Source organism: Phocoena sinus, chromosome 2 (assembly GCF_008692025.1).
Source record: "Phocoena sinus isolate mPhoSin1 chromosome 2, mPhoSin1.pri, whole genome shotgun sequence".
NCBI classification, from domain to species: Eukaryota; Metazoa; Chordata; class Mammalia; order Artiodactyla; family Phocoenidae; genus Phocoena; species Phocoena sinus.
The window spans coordinates 127,794,913-127,819,665 of NC_045764.1; the positions used below are offsets into that span (position 1 = coordinate 127,794,913).

At 37.5% G+C, this 24,753-nt stretch overlaps 1 protein-coding gene across 1 annotated transcript in view; it reads right to left on the minus strand.

Annotated features, from left to right (window-relative positions):
• Nucleotides 1-24,753, minus strand: part of SOS2 (SOS Ras/Rho guanine nucleotide exchange factor 2) — a 99,518-nt gene that overhangs the window by 69,054 nt on the left and 5,711 nt on the right. Inside the window, exons 2-3 of the mRNA XM_032618892.1 lie at nt 3,437-3,562; nt 873-1,004 (exon numbers count right to left, since the gene is read on the minus strand). Coding sequence (XP_032474783.1) covers nt 873-1,004; nt 3,437-3,562 — 258 coding nt within the window. The remainder of the gene's footprint in view (nt 1-872; nt 1,005-3,436; nt 3,563-24,753) is intronic.

Here is a 24,753-nt window from a genome sequence, read left to right on the forward strand (position 1 = left end):
CACTTAAAAATTTTATTTAACATTCTTGCTTATAAAGAACTTTCTATAAACCAAATATCTAAACTCAAAGGTACCACAGGATATATAATGAGCTGTTGGCTCAGTATCAGGGTTTCTTTTTCTCTCTCTCTTTTTTTAAGAGACATGTAATCTAACAAATCTGCCTTTAGTATCAAACAAGGAGAGATGATTGATTCTAAGACAGAAATCTTGGACTGGACTTCCCTGAAAACCTCTTGATACATTATCTGAAACCCATCTGACAAGTATCTGCTATCTTCAAGGATCCTGCTTTAATTAATATCCCCAAATTACAATGGTTTCTACTAAGGGGAGGATGTGTGTATGTGTGTGTGTTGGGTGGGGGGAGGGGGAGTCTTGAAATTGCTACCAAATAGTATTCAAATCCATGTATACCAATTATTTTCTATAGACTAAGTAATATTCCCTAGACAACTTTTCTAATGTATAGAAAAACATTTGTGATAAATACAGATTTAAAAACAGTTCTGAACTCACAGGAGCTTTTGCATTATATATTTTATTAATCAACAAAAAGTTGGAAGTCAATCAGGGGTAGCAATCATTAGAATATGCCACGAAGATGCATTATTTCTTATCATTAACCTTTAATAGTATTTGAAAAGCAATATGATTTCATCAAAGCATACTTCTTTTTGTTTTTTACACATATTAAGAAACATATATATGCATGTATGTGTATAAATAAGTGTACACACACTCAAGTGCACATACACAATAAGACCATGCTATATAAATACACAAATACTATATAAAGTATTATTTGTTAAAAGTAACCTCCCCAATGCTTTTTTGTGTCTGTTTTTTGTTTGTTTGCTTGTTTGTTCTACCTTCAATGAAGGATGGATTTTGTCCACAGGCAGTAAGAGAGGATTTCTTCGTTTTCGTTTCTCTATGGCAGACTGTGCATCAGCAATAGCCCATTTATCAATTGGATGAGGAAAGGTCTTTTGAACTCGTTCCTGTTCAGATCACAGCAGAACTACTGTTAACAGAAGTGCTCATAAACAGAAAATTCATACAAAATTAAACTTTATCATCATCCATAACACCAGCAGTTAATAGTAACATAGCATATTCTGATTCCTGCAATAAATGAAATTTTTTTGTTTAAAAAAAAAAGATCAACATGCTATCAAGATTCTTCCACATAATTCCCATGGGTGAGGAAAAAGGTGAAGTTTAAACAGAAAGCTTTAAGTGTAAGCATAATTAAGATAAAATGGAAAAAGGAAAAAGTAATAATATTAGGGGAGATTAAAGCAAACATAAAATACTCTATCAGTGATTTTAAGGTCAAGGTTTCTAGGTTTAAAACTGTTTACCTAGCAGAAGTTAACTCATTATTAATAATTACTATGCAGTCTCTCTCCTGCTAATCTCAGAGCTTTATAGAGAAGAATTTTAAAAGAAGAAATATCATGTACCTCTTAAAGGATCAAATGTGTGGCAGAGCTCACAATGGTTTAAAGAAATATATCTCTTGGCAAAAACAATCCAAGCCTTTTACGTTACTATTTTGTTCATCTAATCTTAAATGTAACCAGTAATTGGCATGAATAATGAGAAGTAATGATAACTGAATGAAACTCCAATTTAGCAGGATTTCCTATTTTTAAAATTATATTCTCAGCTTCTAACATATTTAGCTTCTGAAAAGTATACTTTTAATATATTTACTTATGTCCAATTCTTACAGCAGAGAACAGGGAAACAAATGCTTTAATTCCGAGAGTCCCTGAAAATCTTAATAGATCTATTACTCCAAATTAAGATTATCCCTACACTGGAAGTTGTTGCCTTGTTAAAGAAACCATCTTCAAAAGAAAGGTGATATAAAGAGTATAATGCCAAAGTAACTTTTAAAAGCTATACTGATGGATATTTCTAAAAATCTAGAAATACTCCCATGTAACTGAGCCAAAACAAATATTTCAGCACTGAATTACACACGATCTTTTAGAGGTATATATATGTATATATATATATATTTTTAATCAATGAGTAAAATGTTTATTCTATACTAGTCCTTTATTGAGGTAATATTTATATGCAGTAAAATGTACAGATCTTAAGTGTACCATTGAATGAGTTTTGAAAAATGCTTACATCTGTGTAACCATCACCCTAATCAAGATTACAGAAAATTTCTATCATCTTAATCTCACCCTTCATAGGCAGCCACCATCCTGATTTCTATCACCATTACTTTTAGCTATTTCTGATTTTTATGTAACTGGAATCATATAATACATACTCTCTGGGGTATGTCTCATTTTGCTCTACATGATATCTGTGGACTGTAGCTATGTTACTGCGTATATCAATAACGCATTCTTTCATTTTACAATACTACTAAGTAGTATTCCATTTTATGAATCTATCACAATTTGTTTTCCCATTCTCTTATAGATGGAAACTTTAGTTGTTTCTAATTTTTGCCTATTATGAATAAAACTGCTTGGATATTCATGTATAAGTCTCTTTGTGAAGATATATTTCCATTTCTCTAGGGTTAAATACCCAGGGGTAAAATTGCTGGGTCATAGGCTAGATATATATTTAACTATAACAAACTGCAAAACAATTTTCCAAAATACTTTTGCCATTTTATACTCCCACTAGGAATGAGTTCTAGTTGCTCTACATCTCATCAATATTCCATGTTATCAGTCTTTAATTTTATCCCTTTTAGTGGGTGTGAAATAGTATCTCATCATAGTTTTAATCTCTATTTCCCTGATGAATTATGAGCTTGAGTACCTTTTCATATGCTTATTGGCCATAAGTATATCTTCTTTTATGAAGTATCTGTTCAAGATTTTTGCCCACTTGGGTGAGCAGGGTATCTTTTTATTACTGACTTGTAGGAGTTTTTGTTTGTTTGTTTGTTTTAACATATTCTGGATACAAGCCTTACAAATACAAGCCTTACCTTACAATTCCTTTGTAAGGAATACATATTGAAACATTTCCTCCTAGTCTGTGACTTATACCTTTTGTATTTCACATCAATTTTATTCTTTGATATTTACAGTGTTTTGAGTGCTCTGCAAAAAAACATTTGTTTAACACCAGCTTATAAAGATATTCTCGCGCATTTTCTTCTAGAAACTTTACAGTTTCAGCATTTATGTTTAAGACTATGATATATCTTGAACTAATTTTTGTGTGAGATAGGTTTCAAGGGTTTTTCCCACCATAAATTTATCCAGTTGTTTTAGCACTTTTTTTGCTGAAAAACTTCCCTTTCAGAATGAACTGACCATATATCCCCCATTATGATTTCAATGGTTTTACCTTCCATAATAATTTAGAATGATATAGATTTAGATATAAAAATTAATTTGTACAGTGGTTCAATGACTTTTTGAAATAACAAAATAATTTTTACCTCCACATCTTGAACAGTCCTTGGTTGGGCCATGCATAATTTATTAAGCAGCTGAAAAATCAGTTCTTCAATATAATAGAGAGACTCTTCATTAGCTGAGAGATTGGGATGTACTTGCTCCTGAACCTTTAAAGAAAAAAGTTCTCAATTTAAGTACAGGCAAAATGATATTTATTAAACAAAAGTCAGAGAATCTTATATATAATTTATAGTATTTTACCAGAATGGTTACTCAAATACAGATATAAAACAAAAAATGAAGAAAAACTGTATTTGTTGGTCTCTGTAAACTTTTCTTGACTCAAGAGTAGTGGTTCCTTAATCTTTTCTAGACTCTGAAAATCAGCTGAAAGCCACTGGCCCCTCATCCTTACCACCAAAAAAGCATATGCACATAAAATATTCTACACAATTTCAAAGGAAGCATGGATACCCTGAAGTTAATTACTAAACCTACTATGTACCAAGATCCCAATCAGGGAAGATATCAATCACTCTCACAAAAGTCGTGAGGCTGCTAAATTTCTGTGGTAAGAGGAGAGGCAGCCATCTGTGATAACTTACGTGATAACCTGTACATGGTTTGGGTTTTGCCCTTCCTGTGACAATTATAATCCTAATGGCTTCTCTCCCCTTTGAGTAGAGCTACTGCAGTGCCTCAGTGGCTTGCCTACATGCGTCAGTGGATTACATGTGACAGTGAAGCCCAGATGCTGGGGGTGGGGTGGAGGAAGCTGTCGGCTGCGTGTAGGCCAGTGGTGGAGCTGCAGGCACAATCTGCCCTGTCCCTGCTTCCCCACAGAGGTCGGGCAGAGGTGCCCTGCTCCAAGCTGCATTTTCCCTTCCCCAGAAACAATGCCATTCTTGCTCCCATTCCTATACATCCCCCTCTGGCTCAGGTGAAAGCCATGCCACTCTGTTTACAGAAAAAAAGTTCAGATGCTTTTGGCCACTGGTCTTGAATCTGCCCTCTCTTTCCAGTGATGAGATCCCACTCCAGAGGCATTTTCTGAGAAAGGTGGTTGGGGCTGGTAGCTATCACTGAAAAGTGACGCCAGTGCTATACCGCCTAAGCGAGTCAGATGCTGCTCTGCAGGCTGGGCATGGTATCAACCAACCCCACTCTCCCAGGTAGGCAAGGCGCAGGACCCTCTTCACTTGGCCTGCCGACTCCATTACAAAACTGTTTTCCTACAGTTCAAAAGCAAGCCACCCCCACCCCTTGTCCTGGTCCAAAGGGCAGAGCATTTTAGTGAGGTCTACTTTGTACATCTCTAGCAACAGTTAAGTCCCTGACATTGGGGCCAAATTCTTATTGTGAGACATACATATCCATCCGGCCTTCCCCAAATGTTCCTCCCAAATCTACTTTTGCTTCAGATCTGGGCCGGGTACCAAATAGAAGACTTTTTGATCATCAGCTACTGCTTGAAGCCTGTTTTCTACAAGGACTCCAAAGGCTGAAGTCTCCCAGGGCACAACATGAGGACAAATTTCTCATCAGATAAATGTGGCCTCAAGGAGCTTTCCTTTGTTAGTGTCTTCCTCAGACCATGTTTTCCCATTATATTCCTCTGACCCCCTTTTCAGTCAACAGGTGAAGTTCTCCCAGCCCACAGAGGCAGTAACATCATCTTTTCCATCTCCTCCTCTCCTCTGGCTATCTTGGGAAGCAAAATATTATTTTTTAGCCCAGGCTTCACAGCCACTCTTCGTGGGCAGCCCCCATCTGGACTCCAGACCCTGGCCTAGGTGAAGTCAGAGGCTTTCTGACAGATTTCTGAATGGATATTACAGGGATGGAAGGGCTCCCCAACCTGCTGTAGGGAATAGCCTGAGAAGACATGTGTTTGGAATCTTAATATTTTGGCACATGGCTATGTCCATTTTAAGATCTCTGGTGGGTCTGAGATATTTAGGTGTGGGTTAAAGGGACAAGGAGTCTTTTTCTTAGCTAAAGTTTTCAAATACTGTTTTGAACAGTGACAGCTACTCTTTATTGCCAGCCCTTCTGGGCATCTGACCGCCACACCATCTTCTCTAATGTTAACAGGATCTCTGGTCTTAGAAGCCTGCCTTCAGTTCCAAGCTATCCCAAGTAACTGACTGGCCTTGGTATTGGCTGCAACCTTCTGTTAGAACCACTCAGGTTCCACCCTCACCTGGCCAGCCTGGTTACTTGGGCCAGTAGGTGCAAGTGACCCTTCCAAGGAACAGGTGTTGATGACTTCAGCATTCAGGGACCCTTTGTGTTCCCCCTTACCTAGAACCCTTAGACTACTCCTTCTATTCTCTTCTCCCTGGAAGCCTCTTTCCAAGAGCCCTATTTTTTAGAGCTGAACTGCACAGATTATAGCTGCTATCATACTTAGTCAAGGAAGAGAGAAAGAAGGCCCTCAGGCACGAACTTTCAACTTCTCTCAAGCCAAACCAGTTTAAAATGAAAACTCTAGCAGAAGGAACTGGATTTCCATTTTCTCATGTCTACCTGTCTTCCCCTATACTCTAAAGTTACCTGTTTCTAGCAAAATAGAAGGGAAGGAGATGCATGCCTAGCAATACTTCCCCCCTCCTCCCCCATGCCCTTCTTTGAAGGCCTCAGCTCGGCTGTTCAGGCCACATCTCTCCTCCCCAAGCTCTTCTCGCTCAGCTTGGTGTCCAGCATCCTGAATATTCCTCAGCAGATTCATCTTGTGGGCTCAGATTCTGGGCTCTCAGCTGAAGGCAAGGAGCCAGATCCTCCGGCTCCCTGCAGGCACCGCAGGGACACTTAGGGAGAGGAGGCTGGCTGGGGGCCTAGGAATGTATGTGCCTGTCTGTCTCCCTGGCAGGCTGGTGAAGGGTGCAAGCCTCAGCGCACTGAACCACAGGAAAGGCTCACAACTAGTAGCACTATCTTCCAGGTAGGACTATCCTGGAAATAAGTGCGTGTGAGACGGAGAAATTGCTCAGAGTAGGTTTTTTCCACAGCTGTTGTAGGACTGCACATTTTAGACCAATCTTGTCCAGTATTTTTCCTGTCTTAACTTTTGTATTTTTTTTGTTAAGCCAACAAGTCAAGAATTTGGCCCTACGGGGATCCATGTGGTAGGCAATAGCTGCTCTTTGGCCAAGGCCTTCATAAAGGATTCGTTCATCCCATTGTCTGTTCCCTAGCCTTCCCTAGGTGAAGACCATGGGGAGGGAAGAATTTTGAGGTCAGTACAAACCAAGTAGGTCTGTAAATTAAAGCTGTTAGTTTTCCTCTGGGAGGGCATTTTGCATCAGGCCTGGGCTATGTGAAGAATCAAACCTGGCTGTGAGTTAGGACAGGCACCATTTGGGCTTCCCTGGTGGTGCAGTGGTTAGGAATCCGCCTGCCAATGCAGGGGACACGGGTTCGAGCCCTGGTCAGGGAAGACCCCACATGCTGTGGAGCAACTAAGCCTGTGCACCACAACTACTGAGCCTGCACTCTAGAGCCTACAAGCCACAGAGCCCACGTGCCACAACTACTGAAACCCACGTGCCTAGAGCCCGTGTTCCACAACGAGAAGCCCCTGCAATGAGAAGTCCGCGCACTTGCAACGAAGAGTAGCCCCTACTCACCGCAACTAGAGAAAGCTGCGCACAGCAATGAAGAACCAAAGCAGCCAAAAATAAATTAAAAACAATAAAAAGAATAGGCACCATTAAATTTGGGGCCCAGAACACTGGGAGAAAGGATTGTGTAGTATGTCATAAAGGTCTTCAGTGCGTCTGGGCCCACCTCATTACTCTGGGCCAGCCTGACTGCCGATGTCCACATTAGCACACACCTGAACCCCTCTGCTGAACTCTAGCCCTGCTCCCCTATGTAGGTCAGATGTTTGGCCTCTGGGTTTGGGAAGAGAAAACTGCCATGCCGAGAACCCAGGCCCTGGAGTTGGGTATTGGCTCTTTTAGCCAGCTTTTGTGGGAACTGTCTTTGATTGAACCACTAAAGAATCTAAGAGGGTATGTATGAGGTTCCAGCTACCCAAGACAGACCAGATATCCCTCAAAAACAGCTTGGATTCCTAGCTACAGACTCTACGAAAGTGAATCAAACCTTTTTCCTCACATTTTTCTTTCCAAATTTATTTGCTTTTAAGAACTATAAACTTCTGGCTCTTGTTTTTCTTGTTCTCGGGGCCCCTGGGTAGACAGACACAGCTTGATGATTTCAGAGCAGATATAGGCCAAGAAATCAAGGCATTGAGTGCTGAGTCCAGACAAATGATACTTATATACACATCCAAAGTTGAAGAGAAAATGTGTTTCTTTAGGTTTCAAACACTGTAATAGATATAAAGCAAAAATAAAAACCTGCTGCAAAGTTAATAAATAAATAAAACAAACCTACTAGAAGTCTATGAACACTAGGTCATGAACCCTAGCAACAGAGGTATCCCTGAATAATCATACTGCTTTACACGTTACAGAGGTGCTCTATGAAGTAGGTGCTAGTCAGATTTCTTTTACAATGGTATATGCTGCTTTCCGTTAACACACAGCTGTGCTGAGCCTCTTTTGTTGTTAAATTTCTTTTTTTTTTTTTTTTGGCCTCACCACATAGCATGCGGAATCCTAGCACCCCACCAGGGACCAAACGTGCACCCCCTGCAGTGGAAGCATGGAGTCTTAACCACTGGGCTGCCAGGGAAGTCCCTGTTGTTAAATTTCTTAAAATTAGAATCTACTAATCTGTCCTAAAAAATAATCCAGTCAAACTGAATATGAGGAAAAAGAAAAATAGTGCCTAGCGTTATAGTAGGTGTCATGTAAATATCTGCTGAAAGAATGATTAAGAGAAAAGTATTGCTCTAATGCATGGTATTAGGAGGATATCAATGCCACTGACATAATAAGAAAAAAATTTAAAAAGTCTCATAGTTATTTTGGAAAACTGATGTGGTAGTTAAAAATCTTCCCACAAAGAAAACAGCATTAAGTTGACCACTTCATCTAAATTCTCAAAATTTAGCATAAAATTGTTCATTATAGCCTCTTGCATTTTTAAGTTCATAGAAACTTCAGTGAATTCTTTTCTTTCATTAATATCAGTTATTTGTGTGTCCATTCTTTTCTTGATCAGTCTCTCTGGGGTTTATCAACTTTATTAATCTTTTCAAGAACCAACTTTTGGCTTTGTTGATGCTCTCCATTTTATGTTTGTTTTATATTTCATTTATATGTTTCATCTTCATTTTTTCTTCTGCTATCTATTCTTTTTTTCTGACTTCTTGGGATGGATACTTATTTTCAACCTTTCTTCTTTTGCAATATGTATATTTTGTCTAAGAACTACTTTTGTAAAAAACCCACAGATTTTTATATGGAATATTTTTGCAGTCATCCATTTCAAAATAACTTCTAATTTCCATTATGGTATCTTCTTTAACTTTTAGAATTTAAGTATACTTAAATACTTTAAGTATACGTCTTAATTTCTAAATACAGGGCTTTTTTTTTCACGTTATCTTTTTTATCAATTTCTAGAATAATCACATTGTGGTCAGAAAACATACTTTCTATGATTTCAATTTTTTTTGAAATATGTTAAGACTTGCTTTTATAGCTCATTGCATGGCCTTAGATGGCTTCACTGACAAACTCATCAAACATTCAAGGAAGAAATGCAACAATCTTAAGCAAAATTTCTTGAAAAAAAGTAAAAGAATAAGTAGACTTCTCAAGTTATTTTGAGGCTAGCCTTGATATAAAAACTCAAAAAGATGAAAAGTACAGCTCGTTTTCACTCATGAACATAGAAACAAAAGCCTAAATAAACTATTAGCTAACTTAATTCTGTAATATATTAAAAAAATTATACAACATGACCAAGCTGGATTTATCCTAGGAATGTTAAGTTGGCTTAATGTTGGAAAATCAAGCAAAGTAATTCACCATGTTAACAGATTAAATAAGAGAGAAAAATAACATGATCTTAAACAGATGTAGAAAACGCACATAAAAGTTTGAATATTCATTCATAATCAAATCTCTTAATGAACTTCCTGAAATTGGTAAAAGATATCTACAAAAATCTACAAGAAACACCATAGTTAATGGTAAAACACTGAAAGCTTTCCTTCTGAGATTAGGAAAAAGGCAAAGATACTAGCTATTATGATTTCTATTCCACATTGTACTGGAGGTCCTGGTTAGTGAAGTACAGCAAGAAAAATGAAAGTATAAGAATCAGAAAAGAAGAAACAAATCTGCAGATGATTTGATTGCCCACGGTGATAGTTAATTTGATGTGTCAACTTCTGGGCCACTGGGTACCCAGATATTTGGTTAAATATTATTTCTGAGGGTGTCTCTGAGGGTGTTTGTGGATGAGATTAACATTTGAACTGGTAGACTGAGTAAAGCAGATTGCGCTACCCAGAGTGGGTGGAGCTCATGCAATCCACTGAAGGCCTGAATAGAAGAAAAGGCTGGGTAAGAAAGAATTCTCTCTCTCTGCCTGACAGGTTTTTGGTCTTCTTTTGCTTTTGGACTAGAACTTGGACTAGAATTACACCATCAGTTCTCCTGGGTCTCCAGCTTACTGACTGCAGATCTGCACTTCTCTGCCTCTATAAGAGTGTGTGTGTGTGTGTGTGTGTGTATTTCTGTTTCTCTAAAGATCCCAGACTAATACACCCATGAAGGAAAATAAAAATATGGTACACATAAATTATTTCAAATCATAAAAATAAAATGTTATTTCTGTGTAACAAAGTTAGAAAATAAAATTTTAAAATAATATCACTTACAATAGAATAAACATTATAACATGTATCTTGGAATAAATCTTAGATAAGAAGTACAAGACTCCTAGGGAGAAAAACCAGACTATGAGAAAAATTAAAGATCTAAATAAATGAAATAAAATACCATGTTCATGAATTATCAGACTTAATATTGTAAATATATCAATTCTCCTCCAACTGATCCATGGAATTAATAAAATCACAGTCAAAACCAAACAGTATGTTTGGTTAAAATTGAAAAGATAACTTCAAAACTTATATAGAAATACAAAATGCTAAGAAATCAGTCATATACTCTTAAAGAAATATAAGTGCTTGCTCCAATTATTATTGGAATTTATTACAAAGCTACAGTATTTAATAATGTGATACTGATAAAATGATAGACAAACAGATGAAAACAACAGAGAGTACAGAAACAAGCCCACAGGTATACAGACCCTTGATGTACAACAAAGGTGGCATTATGGGCAGGGGGAGGATTGTTGAGGGACACTGGGGCAAGTCGATGAATAGTGAACAACTGGATATCCATATGGAAAAGAATGAAATCAACTCCTATTCACACTCGATACAAAAATCAATTTTAGTTGATTTTAGACCTATTAAATAAATAGACCTAATAAAGTTCTGATAATATAAAACAAGATAATTATCTTCATGACCTCAGGACAGAAAAGGATTTACTAAACAGAACACAAAAATTACTACCCAGAGTGTGATAATACCAAATGTTGTTGATTATGTAGAAAAATGGGAACTCTCACACACTGCCAATGGCGTGCAAAATGGCTCTATCACTTTGGAAAACTTTGCCATCAACTACTAAAGTTCAAGATAGGCATACCCTATGATCCAGTAATTGTACTACTCAATATTTTATATCCTTTAAAACTCTACAGTCCAGTACAGTAGACACTAGCCTCATGTGGCTACTGAGCACATGAAATGTAGTTCTACTGAACTGGAGATGGGCTATAAGAGTAAAATGTACACCAGACATCAAAGATCTAGCACACAAAAAAAATGTCAAATATCTCAATAATTTTTATGTTGACTATATGCTGAAATGATTAGATTTATTGGGTTAAATACGTTATTTAAAACAATTTCATCTGTGTCTTCTTATATATTTAATGTGGTTATGAGAAAAGTTTAAATTACATATGTGGTTAATATTATATTCCAATTGGACAGCACTGCTCTACAGCAATAAGCACAAACGTTTACCAGAAGACATGTACAAGAAGGCTCATAAAAAACATTATTGGTGGACTTCACTCGTGGTGCAGTGGTTAAGAAAGAATCCACCTGCCGGGCTTCCCTGGTGGCGCAGTGGTTGAGAGTCTGCCTGCCAATGCCGCAATGAGAAGCCCGCACATCACAACAAAGAGTAGCCCCCGCTCGCCCCAACTAGAGAAAGCCTACAAATTGGAAGGAATTGAGAAGGAATAAAATTGGAAAAGAAGAAATAAAATCATCACTATTTGCTGATGACATGATACTATATATAGAAAATCCTAAAGATGCCACCAGAAAACTACTAGAAGTATTAAGTGAATTTGGTTAAGGTTGCAGGATACAAAACTAATGCACAGAAATCTCTGGCATTCCTATACACCAACAACGAAAAATCAGAAAGAGAGATTAAGGAAACACTCCCATTTACCACTGCAACAAAAAGAATAAAATACCTAGGAATAAACCTGCCTAAGGAGGCAAAAGACTTGTACTCAGAAAACTATAAAACACTGATGAAAGGAATCAAAGATGACACAAACAGATGGAGAAATATATCATGTTCTTAGATTGGAAGAATCAATATTGTGAAAATGACTATACTACCCAAAGCAATCTACAGATTCAGTGCAATCCCTATTAAACTACCAATGGCATTCTTCACAGAATTAGAACAAAGAAATCTTACAATTCGTATGGAGACACAAAAGACCCCAACTAGCCAAAGCAATCTTGAGAAAGAAAAACAGAGTTGGAGGAATCAGGCACCCCAACTTCAAACTATACCACAAAGCTACAGTAATCAAGACAGTATGGTACTGGCACAAAAACAAAAATATAGATCAATGGTACAGGACAGAATGCCCAGAGATAAACCCACGCACATATGGGCACCTAATTTACGACAAAGGAGGCAAGAACATACAATGGGGAAAAGACAGCCTCTTCAATAGGTGGTGCTGGGAAAACTGGAGAGCTACATGTAAAAGAATGAAATTAGAACACTACCTAATACCATACACAAAAATAAACTCAAAATGGATTAAAGACTTAAATGTAAGACCAAACACTATAAAACTTTTAGAGGAAAACATAGGAAAAACATTCTTTTTTTTTTTTTTTTTGCGGTACGCGGGCCTCTCACTGTCGTGGCCTCTCCCGTTGCGGAGCACAGGCTCCGGACGCGAAGGCCCAGCGGCCATGGCTCACGGGCCCGGCCGCTCCGCCGCATGCGGGATCCTCCCAGACCGGGGCACGAACCCGTGACCCCTGCATCGGCAGGCGGACTCTCAACCACTGCGCCACCAGGGAAGCCCGGAAAAACATTCTTTGACATAAATCACAGCAAGATCTTTTTTGATCCACTTCCTAGAGTAACAGAAATAAAAACAAATGGGACTTAATTAAACTTAAAAGCTTTTGCACAGCAAAGAAAACCATAAACAAGACAAAAAGACAACCATCAGAATGGGAGAAAATATTTGCAAATGAAACAGACAAAGGAGTAATCTCCAAAATATACAAACAGCTCATGGAGCTCAATATCAAAAAAACCGAACAATCCAGTTAAAAAATGGGCAGAAGACCTAAACAGACATTTCACCAAGGAAGACACACATATGGCCAAGAGGCACATGAAAAGATGCTCAACATCACTAATTATTAGAGAAATGCAAATCAAAACTGCAATGAGGTATCACCTCATACTGGTCAGAATGGCCATTATCAAAAAAGCTAGAAACAATAAATGCTGGAAAGGGTGTGTTGAAAAGGGAACTCTCCTACACTGTTGGTGGGAATGTAAATTGATACAACCACTATGGAAAACAGTATGGAGGTTCCTTAAAAAACTAAAAATAGAACTACCATATGACCCAGCAATCCCACTACTGGGCATATACCCTGAGAAAACCATAATTCAAAAAGAGACATGCACCACAACGTTCACTGCAGCACTATTTACAATAGCCAGGACGTGGAAGCAACCTAAGTGTCCATCTACAGATGAATCGATAAAGAAGATGTGGCACATATATAAAATGTAATATTACTCAGCCATAAAAAGAAATGAAACTGAGGTATTTGTAGTGAGGTGGATGGACCTAGAGTCTGTCATACAGAGTGAAGTAAGTCAGAAAGAGAAAAACAAATACCGTATGCTGACATGTATATATGTAATCTTAAAAAAAGAAAATGGTACTGATGAACCTAGTTGCAGGGCAGGAATAAAGAGGCAGACATAGAGAACGGACTTGATGACATGGGGAGGGAGCACGAAGCTGGGGCGAAGTGAGAGTAGCATCGACATATATACACTACTGAATGTACAATAGTTGGCTGGTGGGAAGCAGCAGCATAGCACAGGGAGATCGGTTTGGTGCTTTGCGATGACCTAGAAGGGTGGGATAGGGAGGACGGGAGGGAGGCTCAAGAGGGAGGGGACATGGGGACATGTGTATGCATATGCATATTGCTTTGTTGTGCAACAGAAACTAACACGGTATTGTGAAGCAATTATATTCCAATAAAGATCTATTTTTTTAAAAAAAGAACTACAGTGGTGACAGTCCTGAAAAAAAAAAACAAAGGAACCAATACAGAAGAAAAGCCAAAGGAATGCCCAGGATGAAGTAAGGGAAAATTATAAGATGAGAGCTGTACAACAGGCATAAAGGTCATCAGTATGATTAGAGCAGATCAGAAGGCTCTAAGAGAATCTATCTCAAGAAGATGAAATTATCAGAGTACCTGATGGATCTAAAACTCTTGAGAGGATATTTAAACAACTGGTAGAGAGTTTGAGCTTAAATTAATAAATACACAGAAAATACACAAACAAGAAAATAAGACAATTATTAACTTCAGTAAAAGGTTAGGTAGTAAGGAAAAAGTGGTTTAACTATAAATAACATATAGTATAGTATATGGTCATTATTTATGGTCATAATACTATAAACTCTGAATACTGATCCAACCAAAATTAAGATATAACCATGGGGTGGGAGGAGAGACAGGAAGTATATGTGGTTGGAGGGGGAATGTATATGTGTATTGAAGAATATTAAATCCTTACCTTCTAGAGTAGGAAATCAACAGATAATGCCCAAAACAGAAAAGTCATAAGTAGCAATAGAAGCACTTTTTTCCCTTAGAGACACAGAATACTGAAATGAATCATTTTGAAAAATTAAAGGGACTGCCTCTAGGAAGCAAAAAATGTTGTCAATAGTGAGGAGGTAATGCTCTTTTTCGTAACAAGCCTTATAGAGCTATTTATCTTTTTTTTTCCATGAATACTTTTGATAAAATACAAAGAAATTTACAAGGAAATATGGTAAGTGGGGAAGTGAGAAAGAGGAAGGACACATGAAACTGGAGACAATAATTAAAAACTACTTCTTCAAGAAGTCTGGATAAGAAGAGTTTAAATAAGGCAATTAGAAATTCATATAGGACTAACATCCAAAAAACCTGGCTTTATATTTCTTTAGAAATTCCAAATAGATTTGGGAGAAATAAATCTTTCCTCTTACAACCTGCACTTCTTTCATATAATAAGAGGAAACTTAATTACATCCTACCATGTATTTCTATTAGATCAACAGACATTTTTAAAAATATAAAATAAACATTTATATTGGAAGTTCAGCTTGGAGTTCATAAGGCTGTTTGTTATAACACCCTTCCATAAAAGCCAAGGGCCCTAATCAGTAAAAATGACTGTGCATGAGAATTAAGATAATGTCTAATGGATTTTTTTCTATGATTATGATTTTAGTAAATAACCTACAAAGCAACCTTAATACTGAGCATCTGAGTTTCTTATACTAAACTTGTTAAACTGCAAATATGAAAAGTCATAAAAACAAATATACAGTGTTAAAATCCCAGCCATAGGGCTTCCCTGGTGGCGCAGTGGTTGAGAGTCCGCCTGCCGATGCAGGGGACACGGGTCCGTGCCCCGGTCCGGGAGGATCCCACATGCCGCGGAGCGGCTGGGCCCGTGAGCCATGGCCGCTGGGCCTGCGCGTCCGGAGCCTGTGCCCCGCAACGGGAGAGGCAGCAACAGTGAGAGGCCCGCGTACCGCAAAAATAAAAAATCCCAGACATAAATACTAATAAGGACATCAAGATGACAATGAAAGACAACCATATTGTGTACTTTCACAGTATTTACTACCTCAGCACCCTGAGAGACAATCAACATAAAATTACCACATCAGAACAAACTCATTTTTCAGATTTTTCTGAAAGACTGGTCAGAAAAAGAGCAATTAAAATAATTTTCAATCTTTAACAGTAGATTAACAAGTCAGACCTGTATTTTAGTTACACCGTATTTTCAAATTGCCAGAAGGTACTTCCTTATACACACACTGTAAAGAGAATAGTCATAATACTATATATTCATGCATAGACACATATAAAAGCATTAAACTTTATTTTTTAAATTGATAAATACTAGGTTTGACAAATTCTGGAAATGCTATTTCCTAATATATATTTTTTTTCAGTCCTCCATACTCACAATCAAATAAAAAAATCTTGCTAGTGCACTTGTTCAATCAACTGTCATTTGAGTTTCTGGTACAATGTAGAAATAAATCCCTCTGGATACACAGTCTGTGTATTTACTTATGTCAAATTCTTTATTCCACTGCTAAGATTTCTGCAAGGATGCAAGTGCCTCAAACACCAATTAAGAATACTGTTAGTTTTGTTTGTTGTAAGAGTTAAAATTCAATTTAAAAAGAAAAAGCAGCAAATTTCATCCTAAAGATATACTACTATAAAATATTGCTCATAGAAATTTTTAAAAACCTAAATAAATGAAAATTTAAACTGTATGGGTTTAAAGACTCAATATTGTTAAGATGTCAATTTCCCTCAAATAATCTATAAATTCAACACAATCCCTATCAAAATTCCAGGATTTTTTTTTTGGTAGAAATTGACAGGCTAATTTTAAAATTCCTATGGCTATACAAAGGTCTTAGAATAACCAAAACAACTCTGAAAAAGAACAAAGTCGGAAGGCTAAAACTACCTGATACCAAGATTTTTTATAAAGCTACAATAATCCAAATAGTGTGGTATTGATGTAAAGATAGGAAAAAAGGGACTTCCCTGCCAGTCCAGTGGTTAGGACTTTGCCCTTCCACTGCAGGGGGCGTAGGTTCGATTCTTAGTCAGGGAACTAAGATCCTGCATGCTGCACAGCCAAATAAATAAATAATAAAATAAATAAATTTTTAAAAGATAGGAAAAAAGACCAATGCAACAGAATAGAGAATCCAGAAATAAAAACACAAATACAGACAAATGATTTTTTTGCTCGTTCATGCAAAGTTTTAAAAATTTTAAACTTTTGCTCTTCAAAAGATAATATTAAGAGTGAATTGAATATAATCAGCGAATCAGACAATGAACTAGTAACATTTTATAGTAATAAAACAATATATTTTGGTCTTTCAAGAACTGAGATTTTCTCCATAGGAATAATTTAATTCTTTAATTTTAAACTATATTAATGTGTACATTGAACGCTCTAAGTTGAAGCCATCATTCTCAATTAAATAACACTACTATGACAGTACTTGAACTAAATTTTAAAACAAAAATTAGCACTTTTTCTTGGTAAATAAGCTATAACTCTGTCAGAAATTATTGACTAAATGTGTATTAATGTATTGACTATACTTTCTAAGGTGAAGTTGCTATAGTATTTAATGTATATATAGAAAATGAGAAGAAATGAGTAAGTTGAAGATTAGACAGAATTTAGAATTAGGTTAGTTTCGAAAAATGATGTTGTCATATATGGGTTCTAGCACATCTCACCATAAAAATTCTGGAGATCGGATAATTGTAACCTGGTTAATTTGGGATGATGGATATTTTGGACTAATAGTGACAACGTAAATACATTTTAGGACTAGTATACATGTGGCATATGGATTCATGGGAAGAATGAAAACCTAAACTATATAGTTTATAATCCATAAACTATTTTATAGTATTCAAAGATAAGGTATCATTATTGATAGTATTAAATACAGTTACCCTGAACATTGATGGTTCAAAACATTTTACTGGATTATGCAATGTTAACCCAGAATTTGTTCTGATCCTTGGATGTATATATATATATAATAATGCCAATTAACTTTATTTACTTTCTTGTTTACATGTGGGGTTTTTTGTTTTAAAATTATTTTGTTAAAAAAATCCCAATAAAGATTTATTGCTATTTTTAAAGAGGTAATATTAAGAGAATAAAAAACTACAGACTGAAAGAAAATCTTTGTATATAAAGGATTTATAGTTAGATACATAAAGAACCCTCAAAATTCAACAATAAGAAATCAAACAACTTAACAAAAAAGGGCAAGGGATCTGAACAAACAGTTCACCAAAGATATATGGATGGCAAATAAGGACAGGAGAGATGCTTGACATCATTAATCATCAGGGAAATGCAAATTAAAACAAGATAACCATTATAATACCCTAATTACGATGGCTAGAAATAAATTTAAATACCAAGTGCTGGCAGGAAGAACTGGAATTCTCATATGTTGCTGGTGGGAATGTAAAACTGTACAACAGTTCAAATAGAAAACAGTGTAACAGTTACTTAAAAAGTTAAACACACCTACTACCTGATCCAGTCACTCGTTGATAATTACCCAAGAGAAAAGGAACTATATGCCCATACAAAGACTTGTATACACGTTTACAGCTTTATTTTTAACAGCCAAGATATGAAAACCAAATGTACATCAACAAGTGAATGGATTAAAAAAAAAAAAAGTGGGGACTTCCCTGGTGGTCCAGTGGTAAAGAATCCGCCTTAATGCAGGGGATGTGGGTTCGATTGCGTGCCACAACTACTGAGCTCGAGCGCCTTAACTAGAGCCCTCGTGCCACAAACTACAGAGCCCACGCGCCCTGGAGCCTGTGTGCCACAACTAGAGAAGAGAAAACCCGCACGTCACAACTAGAGAGAAGGCCATGCACCACAACGAAGAGCCTGCACACCGCAACAAAAGATCCTGCATGCCTCAATGAAGATCCTGCATGCTACAACTAAGACTGGACGCGGCCAAAAGTAAATTAAATAAATAAATAAATAATAAATCTTAAAAAAAAAAAAAAGTGGTATATCCACACAATGGAATGCTACTGAACAATAAAAAGGAATGAACTATTGATGTATGCAACAACATGGATGGATCTCAAAATAATTATGTTGAGTGAAAGAAGCCAGGCAAAAATAACAATATATACTGTGTGGTTCCATTACCAAAAAACTCTAGGAAAAGCAATCTATAGTTATAGGAAGCAAATCAGTGATTGCTTGTGGATTAGAGGTCAGGAGGGATGGGAGGGAGAATTATAGAGAGTCAAGAGGAAATCTATGGGCTGAAGGCTATACTATCTTTATTATGAATGTTTCACTTAAGTATACATACATAAAAACTTATCAAACTGTACACTTTAAATATGTGCAGTTTATTGTATGTTAATTCTCAAATAAGTTATTTAAAATAATATAAAAATCAATATTTTGAGGTAACATTTTTCTGATCAGGGTGTATAATCAAGAATTGAAACCACAGTTGTACACTATAAACTAAGGTCAGGAACTATTTCTTATGTTTTTGGTCTCTTCCTATTTCCCCACTCCTTTATTCCTAACACAAAGGTAATTTAGCACCATGCTTTGCATAAAGCAAGCACTCAGTAAACAGCTGCTAAATAAATTCATGGTAGCAAACAGATTCCCTGAACTTGCTGAAATTCAGAGACTGGGAAAAATTAAGAACTCCATTAACTTTGGTTTTATTTCATTGGATATGTACCTGAAGACTCAGTTATCCCATATAACATTATAAATGAGGGGATTCCCACTGTATGTTCCTCTATTCCCACTGTCCATTAATATTCACTTCCCACTTAGATTTAGTGTTCTTAATTAGGTGCTTTCTTGACAGGTTTTCAAGGTGGATTGATTGATTGATTTACTTTTGGCTGCGTTGGGTCTTCCTTGCTGCGCGCGGGCTTTCTCTAGTTGCAGCGAGCAGGGACTACTCTTTGTTGCGGTGTGCGGGCTTCTCGGTGCAGTGGCTTCTCTTGTTGCAGAGCACAGGCTCTAGGTGTGCGGGCTTCAGTAGTTGGCACATGGGCTCAGTAGTTGTAGCTTGCAGGCTCTAGAGCGCAGGCTCAGTAGTTGTGGCGCATGGGCTTAGTTGCTCCGCGGCATGTGGGATCTTCCCGGACTAGGGATCGAACCTGTGTCCCTTGCACTGGCAGGCCGATTCTTAACCACTGTGCCACCAGGGAAGTCCCCAAGGTGGGTTTATTTAAAATACAGAAAGTACAGGCCAGGAATCTCATTCTATTTAGCTTAGTATTAGGTAAGGGCTTACCATAAAACAATCAAAACATACAGGAAAGACTATTAGCTGAAACTGAAAGTTTTGTCATTAAAATTTTCCTTGATTGGAATGAAATGGCAAATGAACTGTAAGTACCTTCCCATACAATCAGGCCAAGAAAGTACAGGCTAGATCAATGGTTCCCAACTTGTTCCAGTGGCAGAGCATTTGGAAGTCACAGTGCTCTTAGAAGAATATGAAGTGTTAAGATACTTACACTTCATCATAGTAAGCAAGAAGAATGTTAATAAAAATGACTATAAAACTTAAAACTATAGGCACGTTTGTAAGTAAAAAAAAGTATCATAAGCAGTTCTCCCTGTAAAACCTCTATATCTCTTATTCATTTACTTTACAATCTTGCACTACTCATTAGCAAATAAACTGCAGCACATACCACAGACCTAAGAAAAACTTAAGAGAAAAAAATAAAACTGAAAAAAATTAATAGCAGCTTTTTTTCCTATGACCTGGGGAAAAGATCACTATTACTAAGTATTCAGTCAAAGTTTAAGACTCCCTGGGCCAAATGCCCATGTCCTTAGGCGTACTACCAAAACTACTATATGCACTCTTTCTTAAAGAAGATCTGCCAGCAAGGTACTTGCACTCAAGGAGTAAATAAAGGAGTTTCTCCTTTCCCACATCTCCACAACTGCCCTCCTCCCACTTAACTGAAGAAAGGCAGATCTCCTACTTATCCTGAATCTCATTATGGTGCATTGCTCTGCAGTGCAATAAATAAATAAATAAATAAATAAATAAATTCTATGACAGAAAACAAGGAGACAATGATAAATATTTTTCATTTAACCTTGCTTCTTCTATCCCCTAGCCTACTGTCAAAAAATACACTATAATGCGGGGAAAAGCTCATGAGAACAAAGAAAAGAAAGCATATTTAAAAAGTACTAAATAAGACTTCCCTGGCGGTCCAGTGGTTAAGACCCCACACTTCCACTGCAGGGGGTATGGGTGTGATCCCTGGTCAGGGAACTAAGATCCCTCGTGCTGCACAGAGCAGCCATAAACAAACAAACAAAACTAAATACAGGCAACATCACCTTATTTCATTCAGGAGAAAAAATTCAAAGCAAGTTTTCACACCTTATCTATCTTTCTTATCTTACAATTTTAATTCAGAAGTGAGATGGTTGGCATGTGACATGTATTAACACATTCATTTGAATTGAAAAATTAAGTTAGACTTTGTCTGAACAAGATAAATACAATACGCTGGTTGGCTTGACAACTAAATTGACTTTACCAATTAGGTTATGTGGGGATATTTTCCATAAAATGAGTGAGTGTGGTAGGCAGAATTCTAAGGTGGCTGGCTTCTAAGATTCCCACCCCTGGTATACATGCCCTGTACACTCCTCTCCCCTTGAATGTGGGCAGGACCTGTGAGTAGGATGAGATATCACTCCTATGATAATATTACCGTATATGGCAAAGGTGACTAAGGTCTGTAATCAGTTGATCTTGAGTTAATCAAAAGGGAGATTACCCTGGGTGGGCCAGACCTAAATCAGGTGAGTCCTTCAAAAGAGGGTCTAGAAGTGTGAGACAAGTGACAGCAGCAGATGCAGTTCTGCTGGCTTTGAAGAAGCAAACTGACATATTATAGGGAGGGTCATATGGCAAGGAATGGCAGCAGCCTCTGGGAGCTGAGGGGCTCAGACAGGCAACTGAAAGGAAACGAATTCTGCTAAGAACCACATAACCTTGGGAGAAGACCCCGAGCCTCAGATGAGTCTGCAGCCCAAGCCAAAACCTTGATTTCAGCTCATGGGACCCAAAGCAGAGAATCCAGCTAAGCCATGTCTGGACTTCTAACTTAGAGTAACCGTGAGATAATAAATGTGTGTTGTGTTAAGCCACCAAGTTTTTGATAATTTGTTATGCAGCAACAGAAAATTAATACAATAAGCTAGATCTACAGCTCCAAGGATTCAATGAAAATGTATTTTAAAAGTGTGATAAGGTAGGGCTTCCCTGGTGGCACAGTGGTTGAGAGTCCGCCTGCCGATGCAGGGGACACAGGTTCATGCCCCGGTCTGGGAAGATCCCACATGCCGCGGAGCGGCTGGGCCCATGAGCCATGGCCACTGAGCCTGCGCGTCCGGAGCCTGTGCTCCACAACGGGAGAGGCCACAGCGGTGAGAGGCCCGCGTACCGCAAAAAACAAACACAAAAAAAAGCGTGATAAAGTAAAATACATCTTATGAGTAAATATTGTCATGGCTAAGGTATATTGAAGTTAATACTATTTTTATTTTCCCAATCTTTCTTGGGTATATTGGACTAAACAAGGTACTTCTAAATTAAAAAAGTGAAAAAGTAGCAGTAATAATAATCAGTCATTTGACAAGTCCTAGAAAATCTAGAAAATGAAAAAGTGAATAACTCTAAAGATCAGGTAACAAGTCATTTTTCAAGTCAGGTGCTTTATGATTATTATTTTTCAAAATTCATGACATTTATGTTCTTTTGATCAACTATGGACTACTAATAACTCAACCCAAAAGGAAGTTTTAAAGCTTTATGGTCATTGGGGAAATTTTTTAAAATTCAGTATATAGACATTTTTGTTGTTGCAAAGAAGTATAAATACAAAGGAGGGATCAAAGACTTTTAAACATAAAATAAATATTATATTAGAATGTAATTACGTGGGGAAACTAGAATGAAAAGTTCACAGAGAAAAAAGAACAATGTAAATTTCCAACCATTAAAAAAGTACTAAAAAAAAAAAGTACTTTGTCATGTGTATTTTAAAAGGATGAACGGTGTGTATTTCACTGGGTACATTTTTTTTTAATTATCTTACCCTTTTATTTTTTTAACATCTTTATTGGAGTATAATTGCTTTACAATGGTGTGTTAGTTTCTGCTTTATAACAAAATGAATCAGCTATAAGTATACATATATCCCCATATCTCCTCCCTCTTGTGTCTCCCTCTCACCCTCCCTATCCCACCTCTCTAGCTGGTCACAAAGCACAGAGCTGATCTCCCTGCGCTATGCAGCTGCTTCCCACTGGCAATCTACTTTACATTTGGTAGTGTATATTGGGTACATTTAAAAGACTAATGGGACTATTTTATTTTAAAACATCAGTATTTAGAAAACATATAAAACTATATCTTCTGAAACTAAACTTAAAGATGAAAATTTTTAGATGTCAACATAAAAATTACAAATTTTTCAAAATTCTTTTAGGATACACAGCAAAAAAGTTAGAAAACTCCTTTTAAGAGAACGAATCAAGACTCGGTGTTGATTAGACATGAACCTGGTGTGAGAGGGAAGGAACAGATGATGCCTAGGTTCCTAGGTTTCTGGCTTGAGAACTGAGTACTGTGTCATTTATACTGGAGACGTTAAGTTTAGGGAAGATGATAATAAGCTTGGATTGGGACATGCTGTGAACATTTACCTATGAATGTCCAGGAAGCAGGAGGTGCAGACAGGCTGCAAGAGAAGGCCTCTTCAAGAAGATGATGTTTGTCTGAAGACTTACAGGAGGTAAAAGGGCCACTCATGTTTTTATCTGCAGGAAGGTTGTTCTAGGCAGAAGAAACTCCAAGTACAATACAAAAGCCCTGAGACTAGAACATGTCTATGTGTTGGAGGTACGAGGAAGCCAGTGTGGTGCACGAGTTGAGCAAAAAAAAGGTCAGTAGTAAATGAGGTCAGTGCGGTAAAAGGAGAAGCGGGGGAAATACCAGACTGCAGAGGGCCTAGCAGGCCACTGGGAGGACTTCGACTTTTATTCTGAGAAGCACCGAACAAGGTTTGAGCAAAGGAGTGACATGATCCCACTTATCTCTATTGTGTTGAGAAAAGACTGAATGGGGCAAGGGTAGAAGAGAGGAGACCAGTTAAGAGGCTACTTTGATACTCCCAGAGTGTTCCCAGGTGGTAGAAGTGGAAGAGTGAGAAATGGTGACTGAATATTGCTATAGTGTGAAGTAGAGCTAAAAGGATTTGCTGACAGATTAGATATGGGTTATAAAAGAAAGACAGGATTTAAGAATAACTCAATATTTTGAGCAACTAGAATGATGGAGTAGCCATTTACTAATGTTGGAAATGTTACAAAAGGAGCAAGTTTTCAGGGGAAGAGAAAGAGCTCAGTATTAGTTGAGATGCCTATCACACATCTTTGTGGAAGTGTTAAGAAAGAAACTGGATATCCAAATTCAGGAGAGACACCTGAGCCAGAATTATAAATTGGAAACCATCAGATAGAGATGAAATGTGAAGCAATGAGGCTAGGTGGGATCTCCAAGAAATCTACTGTAAATAGAAACAGGAGTCCAAAGACTAAGCTCCAGGGAGGTCAGGATGATGTAGATGGGAAGATGAGGAGATCAACAAAGGAGAAGAACTAGGAGGAGTAGTCAGAGAGGGAGAAAACCAGCAGCGTTTGGTGTCCTGGAAGCCAAATGAGTAAAAGATTTCAAAAAGGAGGAAGAAATAAACTATTAAATGCTGTTAATGGGTCAATTAAGAAAAGATTACCAGGGGCTTCCCTGGTGGCGCAGTGGTTGAGAGTCTGCCTGCTGATGCAGGGGACTCGGGTTCGTGCCCCTGTCCGGGAGGATCCCATATGCCGTGGAGTGGCTGGGCCCGTGAGCCATGGCCACTGAGCCTGCGCGTCCGGAGCCTGTGCTCCTCAATGGGAGAGGCCACAACAGTGAGAGGCCCGCGTACGGCAAAAAAAAAAAAAGAAAAAAGAAAAAATTACAAAGTGCTATGTAAGTAAGAAGTAGTATTTGAGTTTACAAAGTGTCTTGATGAAGAAACCTTTACTTGGAGGAGATCATAGTAGTGCTCATATCTAGATCTTGATGTTATTTTCATTGT